At 40.7% G+C, this 27,730-nt stretch overlaps 2 protein-coding genes and 1 long non-coding RNA gene across 4 annotated transcripts; 1 reads left to right on the plus strand and 2 right to left on the minus strand.

Annotated features, from left to right (window-relative positions):
- Positions 1 to 317: 317 nt before the first annotated feature.
- Positions 318 to 2,026, minus strand: LOC128448800 (uncharacterized). Its single transcript, XR_008339813.1, has 3 exons — positions 1,688 to 2,026; positions 1,021 to 1,049; positions 318 to 468 (listed from the first exon to the last, which is right to left on the minus strand). It is a non-coding gene; the product is annotated as an uncharacterized LOC128448800 (long non-coding RNA).
- Positions 1,754 to 12,314, plus strand: azi2 (5-azacytidine induced 2). 2 transcript variants are annotated; one of them, XM_053431557.1, is made up of 8 exons: positions 1,754 to 1,919; positions 3,779 to 4,032; positions 4,755 to 4,871; positions 5,163 to 5,262; positions 6,077 to 6,210; positions 6,778 to 6,842; positions 7,941 to 8,065; positions 10,012 to 12,314. In XM_053431557.1, exons 2-8 carry the CDS (start codon positions 3,814 to 3,816, stop codon positions 10,440 to 10,442), a joined length of 1,191 nt encoding a protein of 396 aa, XP_053287532.1. In that variant the 5' UTR covers positions 1,754 to 1,919; positions 3,779 to 3,813; the 3' UTR covers positions 10,443 to 12,314. The 2 variants fall into 2 exon arrangements, with proteins under 2 accessions (XP_053287532.1, XP_053287533.1); XM_053431558.1 differs by lacking the exon at positions 1,754 to 1,919 and adding an exon at positions 1,926 to 2,093.
- A 932-nt stretch (positions 12,315 to 13,246) lies between these two features.
- On the minus strand, positions 13,247 to 19,870 carry cmc1 (C-x(9)-C motif containing 1). Its single transcript, XM_053431560.1, has 4 exons — positions 19,741 to 19,870; positions 19,307 to 19,399; positions 14,159 to 14,249; positions 13,247 to 13,920 (listed from the first exon to the last, which is right to left on the minus strand). The coding sequence occupies exons 1-4, from the start codon at positions 19,757 to 19,759 to the stop codon at positions 13,800 to 13,802; spliced, it is 324 nt and encodes a 107-aa protein (XP_053287535.1). The 5' UTR covers positions 19,760 to 19,870; the 3' UTR covers positions 13,247 to 13,799.
- Between the last annotated feature and the right edge of the window lie 7,860 nt (positions 19,871 to 27,730).

A 27,730-nucleotide genomic window follows, 5' to 3' on the forward strand; every position in this document is an offset into this window, starting at 1 on the left:
TGCATATAAATCACAACTAATATAAACTTAACTCCAAACAATGTGTTGTTTAAATAATGGTGAAAAAAGTAATTACATGTCATTGTCAGTTATAACTAACCATGTAATCTTTAAATCAAGAATAATCTGAAACCCCAAAAACATTACCTATTTACTCTGGCCTGTGAAAAATGAGGTCAATAAAAAATATATATGATCATTAATATTTCAAATGTATTGAAAAAAATCAAAGCTTCACAGCGTATTAAACAGCATGTGTTCATCTCCAAACAAAAACAAGTGGAGTACGCCACAATCACAACGAAGTGAGTCCAAAACACATTGTGCTGTCATGTGCAAGTGTTGAGCTTACTTTCTTCAGTCTTCAAGATGGAGATCTCTGGGTTCTCTTCACATGTCATTGTTCTTTGCAGCGCCCTCTGCAGCCATGGACCAGTTATTGTATTTCACATGTTTTACTCAGGTGTCCTTTAAAGGGATCAGAACATTAATTAAATATTGTTGATACTGCAAAGATGGCCAGTATAGTTAGTTGTTAGTATATTTAACACTGTCTTTCCACTATTTCTATAACTTTTAGAATTGAACAGATGATATCACTTCAACTTAAATACTAGCGGGAATAGTACTCAGTAGATCTATTCCTCCACCGAAAACAAATCAGGCTGCACTGAATTTCACACACTGAGAGATATAACCCTAACCCTAACCCTGATGGTTTTAATCCAGATTAATTAATCATTCCCCAGTAAATCAGTAAAAATGTAAAATATATATATATATATATATCGCTAACCTACACCAACCAAATGCCTAGGATAACATAACCTCCAAGAGGTAATTAGATTTCAATCTGAGAAAAAGTCAAAAAGTGCTGAAAGGGAAAAGTCTTGGTGATCATTCTGTTGGAAATTCCAATGACGTGTAGATCTGGAGTATCACTTCTCAGTTTTTGAGAGTTGCAGGTTTATGATTTCTGATCACAAATATCGTCATAAAAATCGAATATTTGTCACTTACCTCTTTTAATACCACTTGTTGGTCTCTTGCTGTAAACCCAAAGAGAATTAAACATCAAAATGAAGAACAGGACAGTGTTTACTAAATTAGATTAATTTAAATTAAAATACAATAAATTATAGACAACAAATAAGTGATAAATATCAATACCAATGTAAAAAAAAAAAAAAAAACATTTAGTGACATTTAGTTCAGCTGTTGTGCTAAAGGTAATTGGTGTGCTTGGTTAGCTAATGTTAGCTAGCTAAGTAGATAGCAGCGAATAAAACAAAAAACAAGCAAATTGCCAAGGTTAACATAATCATTTCAATTTAATGTTCTGTCGCTGAGAAATAGATTAAAAATATAGTTGTGTGTGTACGACTGTGGAATGACAACTTAGCAAGTTAGCAAATAGCCATTAGCACCTCATGGAAAACTTTAATCACGACAATGGGCTGTTTTTACCTCGTCTACTTTATCATATTTGAATGTTGTCTGTGCTTACTGGTCGCTTCTTGATGTTTTGCTTACATAGCTTGTGTGAAGTTCGAATAGTTATTTAATGCTAATTATAAAAGCTAACTATGTAACAATATGGTTTTTTTTTCGGCAGTCTTAATCAAACTTAACCTCCTCTTCAGTAGATTGTAAAACTAAATCTACTGAATGTACATGTTTCCCTCACCTTCCACAGTCCAGTTCACCACCAAGCTTCCTTCGCGTCCTCGCACTTTATTTTGAAAGGGGCTCCAGCAGCCGAGTGACTCCCGGAAGTTTTTGTTTCCTCACCTGTCAGTTCTGACAGTGTCCAGCCTCGTCTATTTGTTTATTTACGGGAAACATGTCTCCTCTTGTCGACAATCAATGACAACCCCGCGTGGTCAACCGGCACTTTACTGAGGACAGCGTCTATCACGGTTAGTGCGAGTCCCGAGGCGAAAACAACCGACTGCTTCTGCTTCAGCTAGCCACAAATAGCCAGGCGACGCTAGCTAGGAGCTGCTAGCTTACTGTTATCAGCATAACAGATCGAGCACTCTGATCCCTGAAACGTCAGGTATCGACTCCACGTTGGTTTAGATCATTGCCTGGTGGGTTTGTTTTTTTGCTTTTATTCCGTAGCTTATTTTATAACCGTCTCTCATTGTGTTTTGTCGGCTGTCAACACAGCTCGTGGAAGCTAACAGCACAACGTTATAGCCTCGTATGCAAACGGGACTGGGTGATTGTTTACATGTCTTCGCTTCTCTGTGGCTGTAGCTGAACACGATCTCTGGGTTGATATCGTTGTTAGCCTGTTAGCTTTTAGCTCTCCTGCTGTATCCAGTTAAATCTAACAACATGGCGTTGCTCTTCGTGTCCTGTGTTGGCACTCAGCATCACTTTCGTTTTGAGGGGCACTTGCTGGAGTCACTGTCTGAAGTCCTCCTCACGAGTCAGCCATGTTTCAATTGGTTTCTGTTCGTGGTGTGGATCCAGCAGCCCTGTCAATGTGTCCTGCTGAGGCTCAACTCCAGTAAGAGCTTCGGCCTCTAGTGTGAACAACTTGGCTCCTTGGTGTTTGCTGCATCACGGCCAGCTGACATCATCACCATGTAGCATTAGCTGCTCTGAGGTAACAGGTAACATCTCTCCCAGTTAGATGGTCTGGAGTGCTGATATTCTAGCTGGGAGTCAACTGGCTCACTCACCTCCAGTATCATCAGGCCAGTGCGGGTACCTGAGCACAATCCAAGTTAAGATCTGTTTTTAAACAGCAGCCATAAATATCTCATAAAGCCTCATACTAACATCACATCGTTCATAACTCCCTCCCTTTTACCAATATGTGATTGTGTCTGCAATAAAATGTAGAGGTTTGCTCACTTTTACACATGTCAAGGTTTTGTGGAATAGATTGTTTTTATAGGCCATAAAACTAAAGTTTGGTGGGGCTTGAGTAAATCTTTCACCATTTATTGTAAGGCTGGTTTGATGATGGTGATACTGAGCTCATCCAGGTCAAATTAGATCTAATTTCATTTGTCTAACCCGTATTCACAACTCACGATTGCCTCATAGGGCTTAACAACCCGTATGTCCTCTGATATCGTCTGTCTGTGACACTCAGTGACAGTGAGGGATCCCTGTCCCAGGACGGACAGAAGGCTAATAGATGCCACGAGTAGAAGAGCACATCCAAAAACTACATTTAAAACATTCATGAGAAAAGACAGTGTCTAACATGCAGGGCTGAATGAAACCAATCCCATTCACTGTGGTCATACCTACAGTCGACTCTAGACCTTTTCTGAACTCCTGCGTGAAGAAAAGCTCAAACAAAACGCACTTGCTGGACTCACATTTTAGCAGCTGAAAATACAGTTACCCTTGGTAGATTACCAAGTTTTTAAAAAGCTTGAAGTGTTTTGTTTAAACATTTAATTCCTGATAGCTCTTGTCCAAATGTCTGCAGTGTCCAGTTCCTGCACCAATGGTTTGTGTGAAGAAATAGTCATCTCACAACATATGGTAACTCAAGCATCAACTATGCAAAGTTATAATACTGGAGCAAAACAAGAGCATCACTGACCGCTGACCTTAAGATTTCCGAATAGATGTGCAGATCAATTGTATAACAAGTAGCTTTTTTGCCTCATGCTTTAGGAGAGACGGTTCTAACTTAAGCACAATCAACTAATGTTTATTTCTAGTAAGCAGACCTTGTTTTGTCTTTTCCATAAAAACAGAAGGGAAATTAATAATTTTGCTAATGAAACTCTAATGCTATCCCCAGGTCTTCTGTCTGCCGAAGCGTCGGCCTGTGCGAGCATGGAGCCTCTGGCAGTGGATGATGACATCTGTATTCTTAAACACGAAACAGCCTTCACCACCGCTGGCGAGAGCCCCGTGTCGGTGTGTGCTGGGGACGAATCTGTTGCTTCCCACTTCGCCCTGGTCACAGCCTATGAGGACATCAAGAAGAGGCTGAGAGACACAGAGCGAGAGAACACCCTGCTGAGGAAGAGGGTTAAGCAGCTGGAGGATAAGGTATAGATGCAAAATGAGCTGGAATTAGGGATTGAGGGACAGAGAAGGAAAAGATAGGAAGAAGAGAGAGAAGGACAGCTGTGGAAAAGAACATACTGCTCATCCAGATGGCTAAACAGCGAGAGGTTTATGAAATTTCAGTTGAAGACCGAAATGAATGAAGACTGTTTTTCTATTTTTCTGGATTTCAGAATTCTGGACAAATACGAAAATGTTCAGAGAAAGTTTGGGAAAAGTCAGCAAATTCAAAACCACACTGCAGAACACTTGCCTGTGGTAGAGTGTGCACGCCAGCATCATTAACATTGTTGGCCTACAGTTAAAGCTATAAAATAATGAGAAATAAATCTGCTCTGTCTAAAAACAGAGAGGAGGTCTGGAAAAGCATGGTGTTGCCAAGCAATGAGTTGGAGCCCTGCACACTGCAGGAGAAGGCTCCTGAGGTTGGAGATAAAAAATATAGGATCCATTACAATCCAGAGAGAGCCATGAAAACAGCAACTGTCCGAATACAGATGGTCTGCTAAAGAGAAAATTCTGCACTACATGCTGGCATAAAAGCTTCTCTTAATCTCCATCAGTTTTAGTTTTATCCGCTGCAACATAATCGAGCGAGGATGTGGTTGGAGGAAAGTAACTTCCTACCACAGACTTTTAAAAATATATGAAAATTGATTTCAGTTCTTCACTGCTCTTCTGTGTCTCCTCTCCTGCCCCTGTAGCTCTTCAGGCCAGATGCGCCTCCATCAGAGGGTCCCCAGTACGTGAACAAGGCTTTCAGTGCTTACAGGGGTATCTATATAGAGAAGGAAGACCTGCAGCTGGAGCTTAACAAACTGGTGCGTCTAATGATCAACTTTAACCTTCCTCAAACTGACACTAGATCCTGACTCTGAGATTGTGTATGTTGATGCCCTGAAACAGTGCAAGTTTTTTAAGTCTACGGCAAATGAAGGGAGTGGGTCTTGTGACTTATTGTTCTTCTGTAATTCTAAACTGAACTAGAACCCTCAAGCATTTGATAACATTCCACAAATACAGCATGGATGCACTGATCTTACTTGGGAGAGTTTCCTCCATTGCTGTGAATGCTGACTCCCCCATCGCCCCCTCCTCTCTTTGTGTGTCAGAAAAAGGAGAAGAGCGAGACTGACAGGTTGTTTACGGAGCAGCTGCAGGCCAAAGAGTTGGAACTGCTTCAGCTGAGGACGGAGATGGAGACCAGCCAAGGTACAGGTGGAGCACACCCGTCTGCTTTGTACTGTGTACAACAGCTGGGCAGAACTTAGTAAAAGCCGTCTGCAAAAGATATGTTAACAAATGATTGCGCCACTAGAAATATTCCAGTAATATAACCCAGTAATATAACCCTAACTCTTAAAGGGGCCATAACACAGGAGGGACTTTTATTTCAGAAAAATGTAACCTTTACTAGTAATGGAGTAGTTTAACTATCAGTAGTTATTGCTGCTTATGATTGCATAAAGGTTCAGAGTCGAATCTGTATTATTAATTATCTGTCATTTTAAAGTCACTATCATTGTTATCTCTATAAATTGGTTCAGCGTGTTAATACTCAGAATCTGAGGGAACAAGACTCTGGGGCCGGAAACCCTCTGGTTTCTGTGTCTAGTCTATCACATCTATTGGCTTTGCAATGTGTCTACGTTCCTACGCAGATAACTGTTGATGGAGATTAGCCAAAATGTCGTCTGGGACTAAAACAACCACTGTTTTTATGAGATAAAAGAAACTAGACTTTCTGTAAACGACGTACGGTAGAAGAGTTGGCCCAGATATCCGATGTCCTCACGGAAAGCCCCAAAATGTTGGGTGTTGCCCCCAGCGGCTAATTCGTCATCAGACAGTAGCCAATGGGCTCAGAGATTGCTACTAGTGAAACAATGATGGTAACTCTTCTGTACCAATAGGACGCATTCACACTCAAACATTTCAAGTTCAAAAGTTCGACAAAAATGAGTTGAATCATTTCCTCACTTGCTAACAATGACTTTTCACCCTCTTGTATTTTGTGTGTGGGCAGTGATGAAGAGCCTGAACAGCCCTCAGGACTACTGGCAGGTGGACCAGGTCAGCACCGAGCTGAAGATCCATAAACTGCAGGAGGAGCTGGAGAGAGTGACACTGGAAAACAGCAGACTGCTGGAGAGAAGTGAGGTGAGTAAGCTGTAGAGCAAAGAGCCAGGATCAGGACAAAGAAGGGGATCTGAAGCTGACAGTGTAAAAGAGGTAGCCTCAGATGAGGGGCGTAACTTGAAGTGAAGAAAACAGTGGAGGAGAGGTGTTAGGGCAGAGAGAGAGACAGAGTGACACAAGATGTTCTGAGAAGAAGAAAAGAGGAAGGATGGCCACAAAACTGCAGGAAAAAAAGTTCATTGCTGAACGATGAAAGAAAAGAAAACACAAAGTTCAAAGTTGAAGGGAAACAGAGGAGTGTGAGGTTTTGTTCTAGGAAATGATAATGGAAACGTAATTACAGTAAAATGGCGTTTGATGCCGTGCATACCTCTGCCAACACCCAACAGTCCGCCAAAGAAACCACATTTCAATACACTAGATCCAGATTGTTATTTAGATCAAATTGCATACACTCATAAATATCATTCCCCTTAACATAACAGATTTCTTTCACCCAGATCCATGAATTATTCTCTGAGAAATCAATGAAAATGTGAACAACCAAACCCTGACGGAAATGTTTCACAAAACTTCCCTCTGTTTTAGGAGGAACCCCAAGGCCTGAATGGACCAGACTTGGACATGACCTGTGATGCAAAGTGTAATGCAAGGTAATGTTTGTTTTGGGAATGTATTGGCTAGAAAAAAAAAACATAATGGTCCTTATGAAAAATATAAGCATCAACACAAGGAGCCAGTTTGAGATAAAAATTTTATTAGTTAACTGCACATTACAAGATGTGAATTTAGTTTCCCCTCTCTGCTCCTGTGTTCACTGTGGGATGTAGTTGTCGTCTTTGGCCACTAGAGGAGGGTGCAGCTTAATACATTTGAACTCCTGCCTGCATAACATCTTATGACATGCAGCCGAGCCCTAGACATGATCAGGACCAGTTAAACCCCTTTAACCTGTGTCCATTAGAAATAGTTCAGATTTGCCCTACAGTGTGTAGGAGCTCGACAGCACATGCAATTACTCTCGTTACTGTCATTAGCACTGGCTTAGATTTCAGGAAGAAGCTTCTGCTCATGTTGCATTAAGGTTGTGTCTATTAAGAGTGGCGTTATTTTTTGGGGGGTTTCTGGCAGGTGGTTGAAGTTAAGACTCTTAAGTGTTGATGAGATGTTTTGTTACCTGAGGTGTGGATAGGACAGTCTGCAGGTGTTACTGGCCTCAGGAACAAGCTGCCACGTTTGAATACAGCCCATGGCTCTGTTAGCATTTTTAATTGGCGCTTCATACTTTAAAAATGTTTATGTTGTAAAAATGTGAACTTAACGCTCAGGTGAATATGCAAAAAATCTGTGAAGCTCATCTGTGGCTTCTTGAGCACAGTTAGCAACTGTGTTAAATACAGAAAGAAACCATCTTGCAAAGTCTTTTAACAAGCCCCTCCAGGATCTTTTTGTAATTTTGTAAATAGATCAGGCTTCTATAATTATGCATCCTGCTACTTTGGACCAAAATAATGTCTTTCGTGACAGTTTTACGTCTTGCAATCGCAACAAACAGGTGAAATTGAGCATCGCTTTAGTTTAATGACTGAACTAATGGTAACTATGAGCTACTTTGTGCCAAACTATGCTTCTCATCCTGTGCTGAACGCGATCCAGTCTGACAGATGGACGCTTCCAACAACACAGGCTGTGTAGAAAAGCTGAAATCTTGTAAATTTAATGTGTAAATCAAATAATGTGTTGATCCGCAGTGAGAGGGGCATGCAGCAGTTGTGCCAGGAGATGCACTGTGAGGTCACTCGTCTCCGCCGGGAGCTGAAGCACCAAGCAGGCCTGATCAGGAAACTCAGGCCGTTGATCGGCGAGATAAGACAAGGTAAGGGCTTAGACCACAGAGACCATGGGTTTGTCAGAGCAAATCTCAATTTCTGTGTACGAGGTAACCCACCAGCACTGCTCCCCTGCTGCCTTTCACACCTCCTCAGCACGGGGAGCATCTGTATATCCTATATCCCCCTATAGCAATTTATCACAGGTTAACACTCACATACAGGGAGTGAGAATCTTTAAATGTCGGATTTCTTCCAGATTGATGTTAATTAAAATAATCATACTTTTATCTTTAAAACACAGCTAACTATTTTCTTTTGTTTAAATGATTTCCCCTTTTAAATATCTGTCCCATTTTATCATATATTTTCTCTTATATATATATATATATATATATATATATATATATATATATATATATATATTCCTTTATATTTTTCTTATAAAGCTTGCTTATAATTCTACTTTTAAGGCCACCCATAGTCAATCTAAAGAGGTGAAATAAATATAGAAATAAAAGTGTTGATATTGTAGGAGCATTAGTTCATGTGTAGCCTGTGGATGTCACTGCTCTAACACTGCAGATAATTGTTTTATTATAATTTCTAAAGGGTGTGGTTTGTTTGATGGGATATAGAAAAGTGGGACAATGATATTTTCTTTTTACCGTCACGTTTTGTTGTTATGTTTAAGCTTAATTAAAAGCCACAAATCTTAGACTCATGATATTTGGAAATCTTATATTTTTCATGAACAATACTTGTAACAGATATGTTAATACATTATTTTAATCTGAGTGTGAGGTAGTGTCAGATATGGATTTAAGCCTTGCTGCTCTAGCTAATGTGGCTAATTTTCTATACTGCTTCTCATCACATAAGGGAAGGCTTTTTATAAAAAAGTAGGTTCTAACTGAGAAGATTTCTCCCTCTGCTGCTCCTTGTTATAATTTGTATAAGGGTGTGATGAGACTGCAGATATTATCTTAGCACTCAAACACTTTGATAAAGGATGTCGTGAAATGGTCTGTCCTACCTCGCCCCCTCCCTCTGTGCTGATGTATTCTACCCGGGAACAGATTACCTCTGTCGCTGAAACCCTCCAAGTGTCAGAGAAGGAGACCAGGAGGTGAAAATTAGAACGAAATATGGCAGGAAATTTAATTTTGGACTATTTATTCCAATGAATAAGAGGGTAATCCTGTAACTTTGATGAAACCGATGGAGAGAGAAATAAGGGTAGCGGGAGTGACACGGAGAGGGAGACGAGGGGGAGCTGTGTATTTATTCATATTGTGCATCTGTATTCTTCTAATGTTCCTCCTTTGGAATCACTTTTATTCAAATGCTAGACTCAAGAGGCGCTCTCATGGAAGAGTAACATGGACGGATGGAAAAAAGCTACTTTTTTAAACTGAGATTGAGATTGTACCTCACTGCTCTGTTATTATACTGTCGGGCCTTTTGTCTTGTCTGGAGACAGAAGGCTTTGAGCGCACTTTAGATTTTGTTCTCTTTGTTCTCTACAGCTACCTAGGATCAATTCACCTGTTAACAGTAATTGGTACAATATAGAAGAAAAAAAAAATTCAGTTTTTAATAAAATTGCAGAAGTTCTAGTCCAGTGAATAATTATAATTAGTACAAAGGCAGTCAAAGTCGAAGTAAAGAAAAAGTTTTTTTGCAACCAAAAATGTATAAATTAAAAAACTATAATGGCTCTTAGTAGAGCACATGTCTCCACCAAGGCCCGACGTCCCTGTAAATTCCATCAGGCTACACATTTATTCTTAAAATAAGATGAAAAGATTACCACTGATGCTGCAGCTTCCTCTCATGAAATTATCCAGATCATCCCATCAACTTTGTGATCAGGTTCTCAGCAGACTAATGTTTTTTGCCGCTGTTCATTCAACCAAATCTGAAATTTTATTGTCTTTCTGTCTCATTTCCCCCTCCTTCACTCTGTCTCTTTCCTCCTGTCCCTCTCCAGCTGGCTCAACGGTTCCAGTCCAGTGTCTGGATGATGTCGAAAAAAACCACCACCCAGTCCATCGAGTGTCAGTGCCTCGTCCCCCTAGTGCCCCCCCACTCCCCTCGTGTTCTGGACGCCCCTGCCTCCCTGTTGGTGGTCCGCTGGGCCCCCTGCTGCCAGACAGCCTGAAGGAGGACTGCTGGTACAACGGGCCCTGGCCCTCCCAGAGCTGCTCGGGAGAGGTTCTGGTTGGGAGCTCGGCCGGCCTTCCCCCACCTCCCTTGAACCAAGCTTCCCTAGATGAGAGCTCCAGGTCCTTCCCCAGTCCCCCCAAGCCCAGTGACGCCGTATTCTGGGAGGGACACGCTGCTGCATCCAACTCCTCATCCTTAATGGGAAACTGCAGTCCCAGGAGCCCTCCAAACACTGAGTGGGCCAAGCCCTATTGAGAGGGACTTTGATGGGATAATAGGTGATTATTAAATAGTTTGTAACTGGATGGATAATTGATGAATGGATGAATGAATGGACTCTGCAACCCTGCCACATAGCTACCACCTAACCTGCCTTAAGTTAATTAGACCACTCCTCTGGGCTGAGCTGGACCAGACCTACCAGTTGTGGGAACTAACTGAAGCCAGAGGAAGCCTTCTCAAGGTCAAGACTATGTAAATGTACTGATTTCTGTGCGCACTGCATCGGTGAACATATCTGACCGTGCAGAGGGAGAGTCGAGGACAGACCCTCGGTAGAACCAATAGTTTTTCTGTGAGTATAGTGTCCTTGTATGCACATGCATAGGTGTGCGCAAGCATGCATACAAGCAATTGAACTTCTGTGTGTCTATGTACGCACATCAAACAGAGCGTGCCTGTGTGTGCAGATCAGTGCGCGGGCATCTCTCGCCCGCCTGTTATCTGTATCCTGTCATAATGAACCCGATAGGGCTTAAAGGGCCTCGTTCTCCATTCACAGTGGCCAGTGATCACCGGGGGCCACAGCTGGACACATAGTAGTAGAGTTTGTAAAACTGCATTTACTCAAATGCAGGTCTTTTACATTTGATCGCTGTAAAGTAAACAAGGAACCTAGTCCCATGTATGTGTCATGGTCAAGTGGAGAAAGCGTTGAGGTCTATGGACTTGGTTTGTTTGTGTCTGTGCTGTGCTGGAGACAGCCGAACACCTACCTGTTGGATAATCACTGATTTTTGATCCAAATTTTAACTGCTACCAAATAAACTCTTTTTCTTGATCGTTATTTTCATATCAATCCTTATAGATCATTATCAAAGTAGGCTGTCAGTCGATCCGTGCTTACCAAATCATATTATCATAGCATTGAGATTTTTTGAGAAGATTGCATAATGAGTAGCAAATGATACTTAACTAAAGATGACTTGCTTTCTGAAGTTAAATACTCCATCTGCACTGGCACAAGAAAAAGGTTTTAACTATTCCCACGGTAATTTCACATGTAACACAAGCCTCTGTAAAGCTGCCTGTTATCACATAATCAATCTTCTCATAACTACTATCAAACAATATTTGTGACGTTTCATCTCAAGTGTAAAGGGACGTGTATATGTAAGGCTGTGTATTGTGGAGTGTTTTTCCTGCGGGACTTTTATTTTGAAGGACTCATGGAATAGAATCCATACACTCTGCTGTATTTTTGAGAGATTTATGTTTGGAATTGTATCTAAACTCTGTACCATGCTGATGTTGAACTATTTGACACATTTGTTTTGCAGTACAAGGTAAGTTGATGTGATAAGATGGTCATTTCTCTTTGGTTTCTTTGTTTTTTTTAAGTCAGATGAAGAGTGCACTAAAAGAAAACGCATTGGGAGTAGAATACAAGATGAGCAGAAGGAAGATTGAGCATATCTGTATAAATCTAAACCACTCTGCCAAACGCAGTGTTGCACTCCAGACCATAGGTTTTAGTTTGTTTATTTGTTTTCTCCCCAACTCCCAACACATCTGATCATTGTCAGAGGTGTTTGCAATGGTGGCAGGACAATGAGCGCATGAGCCTGAAGAAACATGAGCCGCGTTTTGACAAATAGGTGCACAAAGAGCCCGGAGATCCCTGGATAAGGTTCAGTTTTTTCCCCATCTTCTGCATTCTGTTTCATGATAGCTGTGGTCTTTTCTTTTTTAATTTTTACAAAATGTTATTTTACAGCAGTAGTTTCATACTTCTGTAAACGATTTGCAAACCAAAATGCAATGTACAGTAGATACGGATTATATTTTAGATTTACTGCACTTCAGACTGTTTGTAAATATGATCGATTAAACAAAATGAAAAAGGAAGTGACCGTGTGAGGCTGCTCTGTCTCCATTCATATTTTTAGCAATCCTGTGGTTCCATTTAATAAACTGTAGGCTTTGGCATTTCTAGCTACTTTACAGTTGAAACCAGCAATAACGTTCTTTCTCTGACTTCCTGTCTACATCAACATTTTCAGACCTTTGCTTCACACCTCATATCACAGTATCAATTCCTACTGTCTATCTAAAGACTACTGCTGCTGAAACAACCTGTGAATTTAATACCTTATGGATTTAAACGGTTTCACACAAGCAATTTGAAAAAAATTCTATCAATCTATTGTGCTTTTCCATCACCTTAAAATCTAAATTTCAAAGAAAATCTACCTTCAAAGGAGAAATGTCTACTTACATTTTCACATAATGTATTTCAAGTAAAGCTACTGCACTGCCTTGTTTAAAATAACATGAGCTTCAATGGATTTCAACTGAAAAGAGAATAGACAAAATATTGCTGTTTATTACAGCGATGTCCCATTACTCCGTGCCATCTTTGGAATAACATAGGTACAACACAGCAGATATGAGAGACCTCACATAAAACATAAGACCCAATAAGGTAACAGTATCATGATGGTCATAAAACATGAACCAAATTTTAATCCTCATTCATTAAAAAACATTTTTAAATAAAGTGATCTGATCCTTGAAAATCTTTATTCATTTAAATTAAGAAGTTAATTCAGCTCTAGACTGTTCCGTCAGTGTGGTTTACCAATGTTCGACAGTGACATTTTCAAAAGAGATAAAAAAAATCCACCTACTTCTGAAAAGGTGCTTCTACCAGTGACATTTTTAAACAAAAGTTACATGTTAATTAACTCATCAGAAAGTATTTCATATTTATAACATGTTACAGAAGATGGTCAAACTTTATTTGAAATAAATTGAATTAATAAATGAATGATTCATAGTTTCATTTCACAAAGACTTTACTGCCACAGAATATTTACAATGTTGACATTTACAGTTTTCTTACCGGCTTTGTTTAGTTATTTCTCTTTAATAAACACAGTACACATCTGAACTTGTGTCTTTTTGTTCAGGATGTTCATATTACTGTTGATGAGGATGTGGGGAGCCAAGCAGTGGAAAAATGCTACACTCCTCATTACCACTTGGTAGTAATTGCAATAAACAGCAAATGTTTAGCATCAATCTACTGACAACTGCATCTATTCCTCCAAAGCCAAAGTGCTGCAGTGACATTGATCACTAAGATTATTGGTAAATTGAATGTAAATCCCTCAGATTCAGTCATGTGACGCAGATCATTCTACAAGTGGCAGCCATCTGTGGAAAACATTTAGCAAATATACAGAAAATAACAAATAGTTATTGATTATGTAGCTGTCATAGCAGCTTCAGTTACAGATCCCATGTGTGTTTAAACATGAATGAGGCCTCTCAGATGACCGTGTATCCCCGGTACGGAGGAGGGAAGTTGTTTGGGTGTCATGTTGTTCATTACATGCTCACTGGGAGTTTTTGTTTCCTGTTCTTCGTAGGGATCCCCGTCCTTATAAACTCCAGTTTCTCTCGGATGTACTCCTGCTTACACTCCTCGTAAAACACAGGGTCCCTGTAGCTGGTGGGAGACAGACGTAACAGAAGTTATTTTAAAGGCCGGATGTGGCCTGGTCTGATTATGACGATGCCGGTGATGACATGATTTCGAGACGACTGAGATTTCATGGGCAAAGGTTTAGTGTGTCAGCAAGGGTGAGAGAGACTGGCTAAGCCTTAGCAAAAGGTGTTTGTGGGATAACACATGGGGAGTCACTTAAGTGTGCAAGTGATGCAGAGTGAAACAGCAAAATACTCACTATTGTGTCAGACATTCCTTCAGTGCTGAATTCTCCTCTCGACACTTGAACACCATGAAGAAACCAGATTCTCTACAGCATTTTCCGAAGGCTAGAGGGAAAAAAAAACAAGGGATGGAGGAGGAATTAGCAAAAAAAACTAAAAAAAGTGTGCGTGCAGGCAGGCGTGTGTGTGTGGTTTTCAACAGGAACAATAGCACGCCAAAATGCACATAATATTCGCACTCCACCACAAGAAGGAACCTGGTTATGGAACACGTTGCCCAGCCTCTTATCAACCTGAAACCCATGTTTCCTCCTTCACTGATGGGTACTGGCCACAAAGTGCATGTATCTGTGGTCGGCCTGTTTTACACACTGGCTCTTTAACAGTCAGCCCACCGCCCGCAAATATAAACACGCCTCATCCACCCCCAAATAATTAAATATAGGTTGTGCTTCGCGGATCACAGCACCCAATGAGACCTGGGGTTGGTAAGTGGTCTTAAAAATAACTCTGTCAGAAAAAGGAGTATTTCCAGAAATCTCAGGCTCGGCAGAGGAGTGTACTAGAAGACACTTTTTGACAGGGTTTTCGTTCCAGGGACATTTTGGCCAATTTCTATTAACAGCGATCTGCAAACGAACGTCAACGTGCTTCTTCTGCTCTCCACATGGACTGTTTATGTGCGGCAGACCAAAGCCTTCTCCAAGGTGATTGGTCAAACTAGAAACAGAAATCAGAAAGCTTTTTAAGCCTCGAAAATCGTGTCCTTTGCCTACTTCTGCATATTCAGAATCAGTTTAAAGAGATTACAGCTCAGGCCTTTCCAGTGCATCTCAGTCACTGTCCTGTATAAAGGCTGCAGTTTAATACACATTAAATACCTATACAAACTAAAAGTCACTCTGTCGAGCGCATACCTACTGTATGCCAAGGCCCAAGATTCCCCTTAAATTCAAGCAAATTACACACACCCATGGCTGTCTTTTAAATATGGCATTGGATTATTTTCGTATAATCCAAAAATTAGTCCCTGGATAAACAAAACACCTAATCTTGCAATGTTAATGAGTGATAAAAAGTTCCCGGATGGCCCCCCTGATCTGCACCAAAATTTAATGAATTCGCTTCGGACGCATTCCACATCCTTCCAGAAAGTTTTGAGGAAATTTTTGTGTAATCTTGTTTGCCATCAAACAAACAAACCAACCAACAACAGGGGTGACAACATAATCTCTTCTGCAGAGGTAATTAAGTGAAAACCAAACATGGTGATTGTCACTTATACAAATCAAAAGCTCCTCCTGAAAGGATGCATCAGAGACACTGTGCTATCACTGGTGCTGTTTTCCATATTAAACCTATGAGGTCCTCATTGTAAACAAGGTGCTGAAGACTCTGAGTCTTCACCTTGTTAGCAAGCTCTTGCTTGAGTCTTTAATTAAAACCACTGGCCTCCCATGTCCCCTTTACTAAAACCTGACATTATAATTACCTCCATCAGTGCCATCAGTATGGTTATCACACAGACACTTTCATCAGGATGTAGATGTGAAGAAAAAAAAAACAAGAGCAAAACCAATTTAGAGAAGCACAACAGTGCGACTAATCTAATCAAAGAACGCCTCATCCCTGTCCCATGGTACTAATAGAGGCTGCAGAGGAGATGCCTCTCTGAGCGCATCTACACCAAAGGCAAAAATATGAGACTGGCTTTATATCGGATAATATCACAATAGGCCCCTCTTAACACAAGCGTGATGGCACCTTCACTTCTAGGCTGTTTCGTGTGCCATTTTTAAAGATGGAGAAATGCAGTTTGGCAGTTGGAACAAAGCAGAAGCTGGGGGCCTGAGGTGTGAACCTCCAATGCATAATTAGATATAACAGAATATATATCATAATGTTCAGTGATTGTGTTTTTCAGAAAAATTCAATCAAAAATGTATTGATAATGAAACTGATAAAGCATTTTCCTTTGATTTTTTTTTTTTTTAATTAGTGTTTTAGTCGATATTCTTTTTTATATTTCGAGTCTGGAGATCCAGAAACAGACTTAATGAACCCAATTTACAACCAGCTTCTACAAATCAAAGTCTTGCTAAAACAAGAGTAGATGTCAGTATGAAAGCGGCTACTAATTAGCCGCTTTCATACTGACGTGGGTTGATCAAATAGTGTTTTTGAAAGACGTGTAACGTGAGAATACCGACATGAATCATCAGCACAAACAGAAGAATCACGTTCAGTAAATCAAAACTAAAAAGATGGGTCGGGTCATTCGTATTTGCTTCAACAACAAAGCATTCACTGTACAGATGTGTGGGGACCGAGGCGCACAGAGAGAGAGACAGATTTCTTTTTTCTTTTCTTTAGAAGACACAATCAGACACTGGGACCCCAGTGTCGACACAAACATACAGGATGAGCTGATAGAGGGCGGAGGATGGAGGTGTGAAAACGAGTGGGACGAGAAGCTAGTAATGCGAGGGGAGTTTCCACTGCCCGCACAGCCACTGTATGTCCCACCACCTCAGGCATGCATCTGCATCGCCCCTATGCAAGAGCATGACACACTGGCTTCTGATTTCTAGAAACCACATAACGCAGTCAGTGTCAGGGGCTGAGGTGTTGCTGAAGCAGAGAGTGCACGTGTGAGCAGAGCTACAGCCACCACTTCCATGCAGATCAAGCAGCAGCTGGTGTGCTGCCAATTGGCCTGCTCCTTGGTTCGAAGAAAATAAGTGGGCTCGAGAGGCCGGTGTTCACAGCGGCAGGAAACAGTCAAAGATCGAGTGAAAAGGTCAAGCAAAGGGACACGAAGCCTGAAAGAAACTTAATGGGACAGAACAAATACACTTGTACAGAAAAAGATCTACAAAATTGTGAAGGTATAAGAACATCAACCAAAAGTTTAAATTTGAGAGAATTAACATCAAAGGCCTCGAATATAGATCTTCATTGTTGTCAGACAGGTACGTAACTTTTTTTTATGGCTATAGACAGAATGTTTAGTGATTAAAATGACATGATTACATTGATACATATCTTCTTTCTTTTTCTATGCATTAAATGGGAGTTATGGAGTCGCACATGCTCAGACAAAAAAGATTGTGAATGGGCTTTAGTTATTGTTTGTATTATCTATTTAATGCAGTCCAAACAAAGGTTGAACAATAATATTTTTGTAATGTCATATCATCTTATAATCTGAAACACAGTTTGAATTTTCCAGGCTCCTAAAATCTTCCTTATTTCTCTTGAGACCATCAAAATGAACCCAACTTGCAAGTGGCAGTATGCTGTGATGCTTAACTAATAACAACTGAATGTTATTAGTTAAAATCTCTGATCTCCAAAACAATAGTAAAAATCTGAATTGGGGACTAAATCAATAATCCTCTCATATCGAAATGACAGGCTAACCCATTGCTCACTCACACTGAGGATAATAAGGCTTTGGAAGCACCATTTTTACACAATAATTAACAACAAATATTATTGTATAAAGATTTGTTTTATAATTTTAGAAAACACTCTCTGAAATTCTTTTGCTGCAGGGTTTTATTTTCTAAGCAAGAAAAAGTAAAAGTGAGTAAATGATCACATTATTATCGTTTACATTTGTATTCAAATAATGTCGGCTCATCATCTAAGTTATAATTATGAATAAATAGTCTATTGTAAACTAAAATCATTGCATTGTGTTTGTCCAATTTGAACACATCGGGGAACTACACAACAAAGCCAGAGAGGCACCGGGACAATTTACATCACGCAACATGACAGGATTTTCATACGAGTGGAACTCAGCTACGATGGCACAATCTGGCGGGAGAGGGGACCGAACCATGTCATGGCAGGTGTGTCGCTCCAGAGCCAGAGTAACCACAGTGTTGAGTGTGAAGCTCTTTGGAAGATTCACAAGAAAGCTGAAACCTAAATGAAAAGCCCGGACCGAGCGATTCATACCCTGTGTGTGCGCTGTACATACCCCAATCGGGCAACGCTAACTTTTGTATATATCAATAATCCATTTCACTATAAAGTCTCCTCAAGAATTACATTTATACCGTATGATAATGAACGACTAGTTGATCTAAATAAGCTGTAGATTCGTAGACTCATAAGTTAGTACATCACTACACTGATGATGTAATCTTCTTTGGGACTTCTAAATGACGTACCTGATCATACAATATATGATCCATATAAGAATTGGATAGTCTGTTTAGGTCTATTATTGAGAGCGAGAGAGAGAGAGCGAGAGAGCGAGAGAGAAGGGGGGGAGAGAGAGAGAGAGAGAGAGATCTGATTAACATTCACATTATGAATACAGTATTTGGTTCATTTTGAATTTTCCCATTCACAAAAAGTATCTAGTGATGGAAATAATGTCTCACAAAAAAGATCTCAGAAGACTGATGATCGGGAAATGTTGATTGCAGTGTGATTTAGAGTTCACGTCCTCATGAGACCAGTTATACAAGGGACACCATTCAAATCTCTGCACTCTGCTTAAAAGAGGGCATCCAGGTAAGATGACTCCAGAGGCACATTCGAGGATGACGACTTGGGCAGGAGAGAAGCCCAGAGTTTCAAGTCAAAGTCAAAGATGGAGCTTGTTGGCAAAAACAGGTGGATTCATTAAACTGTGCCACCCTGTTTTTTCTTCTGATCTCATACAAACCACAGCGCATGGATGAATGGAGTATGGTGTCCATGACAGGACAAACAAATTCACTGTCCGCCAGAGGTTTTTGCCTAAATCTACTGTCCTGTGGATTGACCTTAAGAGAGTTGTTCATACCAGACATCCTCGGAAAAATATACCGATACAATGATGTCAATCACATGGGAAACTAGTAGTTTAGAGTGCTGTTCTATTGTATTCTACAGGAAAAGCACAGAATTATGGTTCAGTGGACATGTCACAATACCAGAAGCCTGACACTGCAGCTAAATAAAATCCTGCCTACACTCATTTGAATAAAGATGTGACCAGCTCGAGTTTGAGCTAAGCCTGGCCGTGGTTGTGTTTTCATGAATGAGTTGGACTTATGATATAGATGCTGTGTCAGCTTCTCCCTCACACTCACACTCACACACACACACACACACACACACACACTCTCTCTCACTCACACACACACACACACACACACCTTCTACTTTCTCCACACAGAGCTCCTTGGCTTTCTCCCTCATCATCTTGGGGATCAGGACGTCTGTTTCCACGTGCCTCAGGTGCATCTCCTCTGAGGAGGCAGAGAGAAAAGAAAAGACACATGTAACCAGTGAGAACCCACAAGCCCCAGTTCAAATCCCCATACACGTTCATTATAATGAGAAACACGATTCATCTCAGTATTCATTACATTCAGAACGGCGTCATGTCAACGTGAGGAGCACAGAGCTAGCCACTTGAACTCAAGCTACCTAGCTAGCTACCTCTGCAGATAACACAGCAGTTTTTCTTGAACGCACGGAGCTGAGTGAAGCTGTACCACAGAGAACCGTTCAACGGTTACGTAAAGTACGTGGCTAACGTCTTGTTGATAAAAGTACGTCCTGTATTTCGAACAGAAATGTACAATACCTGCGTTAACTGCCTCCATAACGATGGTGTTTCTCAAAACATTACAACACAGGTCCAATGTGACCTCGCTCACGTCCGCTCAAACTACTTCCGCTGACGTAACTGGGCGGTGTAAAAAACTACAAATCCCAGGGTCGGGTGCAGACTTTGTGTCCAATGCGTCAGTTCTGCTCTGTACGATAGATGGTATATAACGTGCTCTGAACTGAGCACCTGCCTACTAAAAGCATTTAATGTCGTTAATAATAATAAAAATAATAATAATAAAAAAACATAAAATAATAATGGCTACCATTACAATAATAGCAACAAATATAATTATAATACTCTTCATCATACTTGCTATTATTATTTACTATTAATGAAAAGTAACAACCAAATATGTTCTTTCATGTAGAGATATTTACCTAAGGTAAAAGGATTTGTTATTTATCTATCACACATTCACAAGTGTTTACTGCTATTTGCTCACAGTTAACTGTGACAGCTGCGTGAAAGATAATTCAATAGTCCTGTAAGAAATTCTCCTTTTGTAAAACTTATTTAATTTGCTATGTTGTTGAAACTGTCAAAGAACAGCCAGTTCAACTCTTTTACATATTTTTATGTTATATTATATGATGTTGTTAAAAAGGACAGCACTATCTAGTAAGATGTTCTACTCTTCACTCTTTTACCTTGTTTTTGCTAGTTTTGTTGTTTTACTTAATTTTTTTATTTGTCAAGAATAATTGCAGATTAAATAAGTGGGTCCCTCTACTATACTTATGAACTGCATTAAAAGTAATTTGATAATGGGCCTTAATTAGCCTGATATATGTGTATATCTGTCCCAGTGTAAAAAGTAAATGCACTCGAAGTACTGGTGAGTGTAACATTTACTTGATTAAATGTCCCATGTTATTTGACGTTAGAGTCCCAGGTTAAGCAATCTGAAGGTTGAAAACTGTAAAAACAGGAGTCTGTAACAATATAATATACACAGTATAGGAAACAATAATAATGAAATGCAAGATTTACTGTTTCCCCCTTTTTCTATATATGTATAGGGTGCCGCATTGAACAAAATCTCCTGTCCGAAACAACAAGAAAGTATGAAATAAGTACTTCTCGAAGTATATCAACACTAAATCACAGGGAATCTGAACCTGCATCCAGACATGTTGAGCACAATAAGCCTGACCACAGTCTGCTATGTCGCACACTCACTGTCGGGTTCCCATGCATAGAGGTCCCACCTGTTAACAGTCAAATCAAAGTGACAGGCCACCACGCACAGACCCACACACATCTTCAAGTGAAACACAATAAACACACATGTAGTTAAACACAAAAAAAACAAACAGGCATTAGCTTCCCACCTCCACATTCAAACCACACACACAAGTATGAGCCTTGACACCTACACCCACCACCACCAGATAGGGCCATGGTCCGTCTGAAGTTCTCACAGATCTCTGACTACACCGCTTAGGCTGCAACTTCCCTCTGAGGAGGAGACACATTTTTTTCATCTACAAGTCAAAGGCCACACAAAAGAAAAAATGTTGATATATACGAGTAGAAAGAAACCCACGAAACAAAGAAGGCGAACATCACCTGTATGCACTGCACATGCTTTTTTGGTTTAGCCGCTCTCCTAGACTGAGAGCCACAGGCAGATGGACGCAGTCATCTCCAAGCCCCAGCAAACAGCCCACTTTTCTGTTCCCATCCCTCCTGACACTAGGTGGACATCTGCAGATTTTAATATCGGCAGATTTCCTCAAACCGCAGCTTAAGCCAAGTATCCACCACAGGGACAAGTGCAGCTCTTACGAATTATTGGACCACCACCAAACCAAACATGAAAAACAAAAAATACACATTTGACATTTTTCATCCTGCAAATAAAATGGCTCTGCAAAGAGAATTCTGGTTCAACAAATATTTGAAATTCATTTTCTGAACAGGTCTATGGTACAGTGGATGGCAACTATATTTTTTTCACAAAATGCAAGTTGGCACATAATAATAGAAGCAATAAATTGAGTGGCATAAACAAATTAAATACATTGCATTTGCCAAAATGGTTCTAATTAATCATCACTTTTCATAACATACACAATATGTGTATACTTCTCAATTTAGGCCGACACATAGGGTTTTAAATTTTACCCCCACCCCAAAAGGATCCAAAGTGAATTTTAGTGAATTAAAGGTCACCATAATCATATAAACAAACTATTTATGTTAAATTTCTTTACATATATCCTATTAATTCAACTTAGTGTCCCCATTCCCAGTAGCTCTCTGGCTCCAGGGAAGCTTCCCCCCCCCCAGTTTGAGAACCTCTTCAGGAAGATATACTCTCTCTTTCCTTCTGTTCTTTTTTTTATGGTGTGAGTAAAAAGAGAACAAACGATGAGCATGCAAAACTAGCATGCAAAACTAGTCCTCCGGTAAAACACTAAACTACCAACAAGTAGTTTTATTAATCCACTTATTGACTTTATCTGCAAGACAAACACTTCTTCTCCTTTTTCACCTGCAGCGAGAGGTTGCACAAAATCGACACCCTTCCACATGTTGTTTTGTGGCTCCACTCCCTGTCCAGCCTCTTCAAAAACAATTAGACACAATTATAGAAAAATGCATGTTGTATTTTATTCTACAGTGTAAAATCTAGAAAGTCAGCTTTTGAAGTTAGACATCCTAACTCCACGAGATGTGTTTCTTATTCATTAGAAACCTTGTTGTTGATCTTTTGCGTCATGAAAGATGACAAAGATGTTCTGAAACAATATAATCTATAAAATACTGTGCAAAATCTGATATATTTTATATTTGGGTAAATTCAAGAGACCATGGGAGATAATACAGTAACTAAGCCCTGACCAGGTCCAGTTGGCCCGATATTGAAAAGTGCTCACTACCCCAAGTAGCATGCTGGCTGTTATGGCAGCGGCACGGACTCCCAACACTGAGCCAATATTACCCGAGCAGCAGGGCCCCATGAACCTGGCAGAAGGAGGTTAGCAAAGTTAAACCCTCTTACTACATGCCTCACTGCTCAGGGCAAACTAGCAGCTCTTCCAACTGTCCACAAACTGGCCATAAAGCAAGGCCCCTGTCAGAGAATGTTAAAGGGTCATTGACACTGACCCCAAGAGTCTCCAGAAAGACAGTTGTTGATGTAGGATTGCTGCATCTTATTTATGAACATATAAAAAAGAATCCATTAAGTGCACTGATAAAAGTTGAGGAATATCTGTTGTAATGTGGGAGACAAAGTCTTTACTCCAACAAGTAGAACAGATTTGAACAGCTTCAAGGGAATCTGATGAGCATAATGCTAAAGTCAGACTGTATGTCTTCCTCAGAGGCTCCTCTCTGGTGCACAGAGCCACAGCGAGAGGGAGGAAGTGAACAGGCTCTGATTTCTCCGTCCCCACTCCCCCGTATCTCTGACTTCCAAGACGTTGCTCGGCCGGCAGATGGAGTGTGGAGGTGAGATTCTTTTTTTTTTAGAGTGTTTAAGCCCGAACCACGGGGAGCCTCTTCAGGGTCGGTGGAGAGCAGATAATCCAACAGCTCGGGTGAGGGGATTACAAACCTTCAGGCAGACCTCTGCTGTTGAGTCCTGCTGTGGATCGCCGTCTTCGGGTCACCCCCGTGAAATGTTCGAGGTGCCACTCATTGTCAGTGTCAGCAGAGTGTATCTTCATGTAGGAATGAGTCACATCTTCTCCTCTTGATTTAATTGACTCAAGACTATAAATATTTGTCTGGAATGGTGATGGTGATCTTTGCCAGTTTGTCAGAATAACTGATGGTTAAGTAAGTGTGAGCCTCTATGGTGTTAAAGAAATCAGACATTGTGACTTTATCATCGGTCCCTCCACTTCCTGTTTTACTCATCTTTAATCAGAGCTGCTGTGTGTGACAGACGAGGAAGGATACTAACTATTTTTTTAATTATGGCGACAACAGGTTACAACGCAACTGGTGAAATCATGGCATGAATTCATATTTAGCATGTCTTACTGTATATAATTAAATAACCAGGTATTTATAATTTCAAAAACATGCAACTGATCATTATTTTTATTTTTATTACTATAGTTTAAATAAACCTTGGTATTTGAAATCCCATTTTGCCTGGATCCACCACTCCATATCCACATCCACATGGACCAGAAAGCCTTTTTTGCTTATCCTGGCTCTGGTTGTGTTGGCACCACGCGAGCAATGTCAGGATGTATTTCCTCTCAAGCAAGTGAAGGGGTCTGCCACTGAGCCACAATCTGCACCCGCTTCTCAGGCAGGCTAAACCCTTTGACACCACAGTTTTTAATTAAAATTACATTAGGAGTAATCAGCCGAAAGAGTTGGGGATGGAGAGAGGGGTGAGAGAGTGGAGGAAGGTTGTGGATTGATGGTGGTTTCACCCAAAACACAGTCGTCTCTGCTGCCAGGTCAGTAAATATTTTGCTATTGCTGTGCCTGGTGGTTATCCCTGTACCTGTTAAGATTTCTGCGGCTTTTACGTTATTATAGAATTTAAAATAAAAGGAGTAACCAAACAAAAAGATAATTGTAATAGCACATTTCTTACACTCCCTAGTTTTGTACAACATTGCACCTTGCAATGAAACTGGCTAGTGTGCTAATTAGTGTAGGGTAAATGGTAAATGTGAGATTCAAGTTTGACAGCTCCCTCCAGTTACTTCATCATCCCCCTGCCCCGTTCTGACACACTCAGCAGTGCATCCGAAAATCCGTTTGTCAAATGAAGTTTTGTTAAATGGGATTTTTTCAGAGACACATCTGGCTTTTCTCGCTGCATCTGTAAAATGGACAGACCAAATGTTAATATGACTTCCGTCTTCCCAGAAACAGGAGAGGACTGGAGAGAGAAGGGTACAAAGACCCCATTCGTTCTCACTTGAGGGGCTCTCACCAAGATAATTATAAGCTTTATGAAAGTACACAGCAGAAAGTGGCAGAAGCCCACCAAAAGAATGGATAGGCAGGAGAAGAAAATTACTTTTCCCCTCTGCCTTTGCTTTATGCCCCCTTTAACAAGAGATGAGACGGTGATGGATGGAGGAGGCCTTCTTCAGGAGGCATCCTGGGGCTTTTGCAGCAAGGCAAACAGGAATGAGGGGGAGCATTCAGCCCTTCTTGTGTTTCTTCCATTCATTAAGACGGCAAACCTTTGACCGCTCCACAATGACCAGAGTTTTCCCTCATTACACGGCCCATCTTGATGAAAAGATGAAGAGGACGGAGATGACGAGGGGGACGGAAACGAGGACCACACCATTTGAATAGGAGGTTGGTATAGAATCCACTCGCACTAAACAACACCGCAAGAGAACATCTTGTCTTTTGATGAAGTTTTTTTCCCCGTCTGTCTCTCTCCCTTTTCTCTGTCCAGAATATGATCCTCTCTAGGTTTCTCTGCGCACGTAGCCCACACTGCGCTGAGTGTCTGAATGCGGTTAATTATCTAAAAGGAAAAGTTTGTACCTGTTGAAAAGCTACCCCTCGGCTGCTTGGCTTGTTAATGCCAACAAAAAGCAGCCGCAGTGGATGGTCAGAGGACACCACATGCTGCGGAGAGCCTTTCAGACATGTCCCTAATAAGAATGCAGTGGTGAGAGCTCCTCTGAATGCACGCAGGAGAGGAGAGGAAGATAGGCAGGATGGAGAAAGAAAGGGATCGGGGGTGGGGGGAGACATCTTTTACCTCTCCATCTATAATTACTCCAAATGAAGAATAGGCTGAAGAAATGGCCGGTGAGACTTTCCATTATGACAGGAAGAAAAAAAACACCATCGAGTGGAGAAGGCAAAGCACAAGATCGATAATTTTTTCGTGGGTAAAGGAGAAGAGAATTTTTTTTTAATAACACCTCAGACGTAACTATGTATGGGCATCAGCGTGTATATGCGTGTGTTCTTGTGAAATCCCATTTATGACTTTTGAAGGCACAAAAGCACTGTCCAGGCTCCATGAAGTGCAGCATTACAGTTTCTTCACTCTGTCGGTCCTATGCTGAAGGAAAGTAATGCTAGAGATAGATCTGTGCATCCGGTGTGTATGTGCATGTATACGCTCTGAGAAGTTATTACAAAGAGTTTACAACAAGCAGGTAGGGTAACAAGACAAGAGCTGGGTTTCTTCTTTCTCCTCAGTCAGAATTATGGAGAGTCGCTGTTTGTCTCTTGAACTGACTGCAAACTGTGTGTGTGTGTGTGTGTGTGTGTGTGTGTGTGTGTGTGTGTGTGTGTGTGTGTGTGTCTGCTGACCTGGGTGAACGTGTCATCTCGTGCTGTAAATGGCCTGTAAATGTTTTCACACCTTCACACAGGGAGACGCATGTGATGGGAAGGAGCTGGGCGAGGTCAAACTCGGCCCACGGTATTCTTATTCTCGTTGTACCTTTCACACCCTAAAGTGTTACACAAAGCATCGAACACAGACACACACACACATACATACATACAGGGCAGTGAGGTGTTGCACAAACCAGAAGTATGTTGAGATGTACTCAAACAGGTGACTCAGGGGCTATGTTCCAAGTTGATATTATTAAGTAACAAATCAATTAAATTGCTAAAAGAAATAAAGGTAATATTGTCTACACAATGTGCATATAGGTAACCTAGGAAATATAGTTATAGAAATTATGAAATGCAAATTCATTTAATAAAGTGTAAGGGTTCTTTAAGAGCAGATCCAAACTGGATACAGTCTTGGTAGACACACGTATTAAATATACCTCCTCTGAACCACACGCTGCTTCCATGCCACTGGTAAAGTATGAAAAGGCCACATTTTGTGTTTTATTTGTTGATGATCCTCTGAGGAGGTGACTAGCACTGGAGGTTTGTGAGCAATTGACAGTACTTTTAAAGGATCAGTAGGTGTGTGTGTAAGTCTGCAATAAATCCCACTGAAAATGGTGGAAAATACACTTTGCAAAGGATGATGCAAATTAGGAAACCTATCTAACAGCAGCATGTTTATTCAATATAGACTCGTCAATTCAACACGCTGTGCATCCGCATGCGTGTGTGTGTGTGTGTGCGTGTGTGAGTGAGACGGGTACAAGAGTGGGGGTACGGAAGAACACAGGCCTCACACAGGGGATAGGTGCTAAAATATACAGTGAGAAAAACTCAGTGAGAATTTGACAGCTGAGCAACAGGGAGGAATGGGGCGGGAATGGAGGAGTTGGGGGTTTTGTAGACAATAACAATCTATTTTTATGTAGTGGTACATATTTTCATCACGAAACAAGCGTATGGTGAAATAAATAAAACAGTTCTTTTGTGGTAGTTGTATTTTGTTATGGAAACACCATGGTGCTTTGTTTTTTGATCTTTGAATCCCTTGCATTTTGTTCCCCCAAGTGTACTACTATTTATTTTATAATTATATTAAACATGTGATTGCACAGTAAAGTATGAAACACAGGTTTTTATCAGGGCGAGTAAAATGTCACACACATTGACAACTATAAATATTTTCACTCAGCCTGTTATCTTTTCTATTTTCTACAGGATAAATCAAACGAGTGCTTACATACATACACACGCACACACACACTCATATAGCCTTCACACACACACACACACGTATAGCACATGGAGCAAGGAAGCAGCCTCTCAATTATCAACCTCTCCTCGCCGCTCTCAACACCTCATGTTCCTCTGCTAATGACTGGATTAAAGCTCTGATCAAGATGCACTTAACCCATAAACAGCAGCTCCCATTCACATACCATCAAAAAGCCAATTAAAGGGAGCTGGGACTTCAATTAAGCTCGATAGGCCAGACGATATCATTGGGGTTTTGTTTGTGGGTGAAAGAGGAGCAGGGACAGTGACATAAATTTGGGGCAGATTACAAAAATAGAATCATTTAATTCTGGAGTGATTATAATTTCTTTAGAGTAACAATGCTTTTTTTTATATACAGGGCTGAAGCCCAACATGG

This window comes from Pleuronectes platessa, chromosome 10, assembly GCF_947347685.1.
Source record: "Pleuronectes platessa chromosome 10, fPlePla1.1, whole genome shotgun sequence".
NCBI classification, from domain to species: Eukaryota; Metazoa; Chordata; class Actinopteri; order Pleuronectiformes; family Pleuronectidae; genus Pleuronectes; species Pleuronectes platessa.

Coding starts and splice junctions, on each gene's coding strand:
- azi2 (XM_053431557.1), top strand. CDS start 3,814: ATGGAGCCTCTGGCAGTGGATGATGACATCTGTATTCTTAAACACGAA. Junction 6,843..7,940: donor GATGCAAAGTGTAATGCAAG/GTAATGTTTGTT, acceptor GTTGATCCGCAG/TGAGAGGGGCATGCAGCAGT. Junction 8,066..10,011: donor GATCGGCGAGATAAGACAAG/GTAAGGGCTTAG, acceptor GTCCCTCTCCAG/CTGGCTCAACGGTTCCAGTC.
- cmc1 (XM_053431560.1), bottom strand. Junction 14,250..19,306: donor CTGTGTGGAGAAAGTAGAAG/GTGTGTGTGTGT, acceptor TTTTCCCTCTAG/CCTTCGGAAAATGCTGTAGA. Junction 13,921..14,158: donor AAGGAATGTCTGACACAATA/GTGAGTATTTTG, acceptor GTCTCCCACCAG/CTACAGGGACCCTGTGTTTT.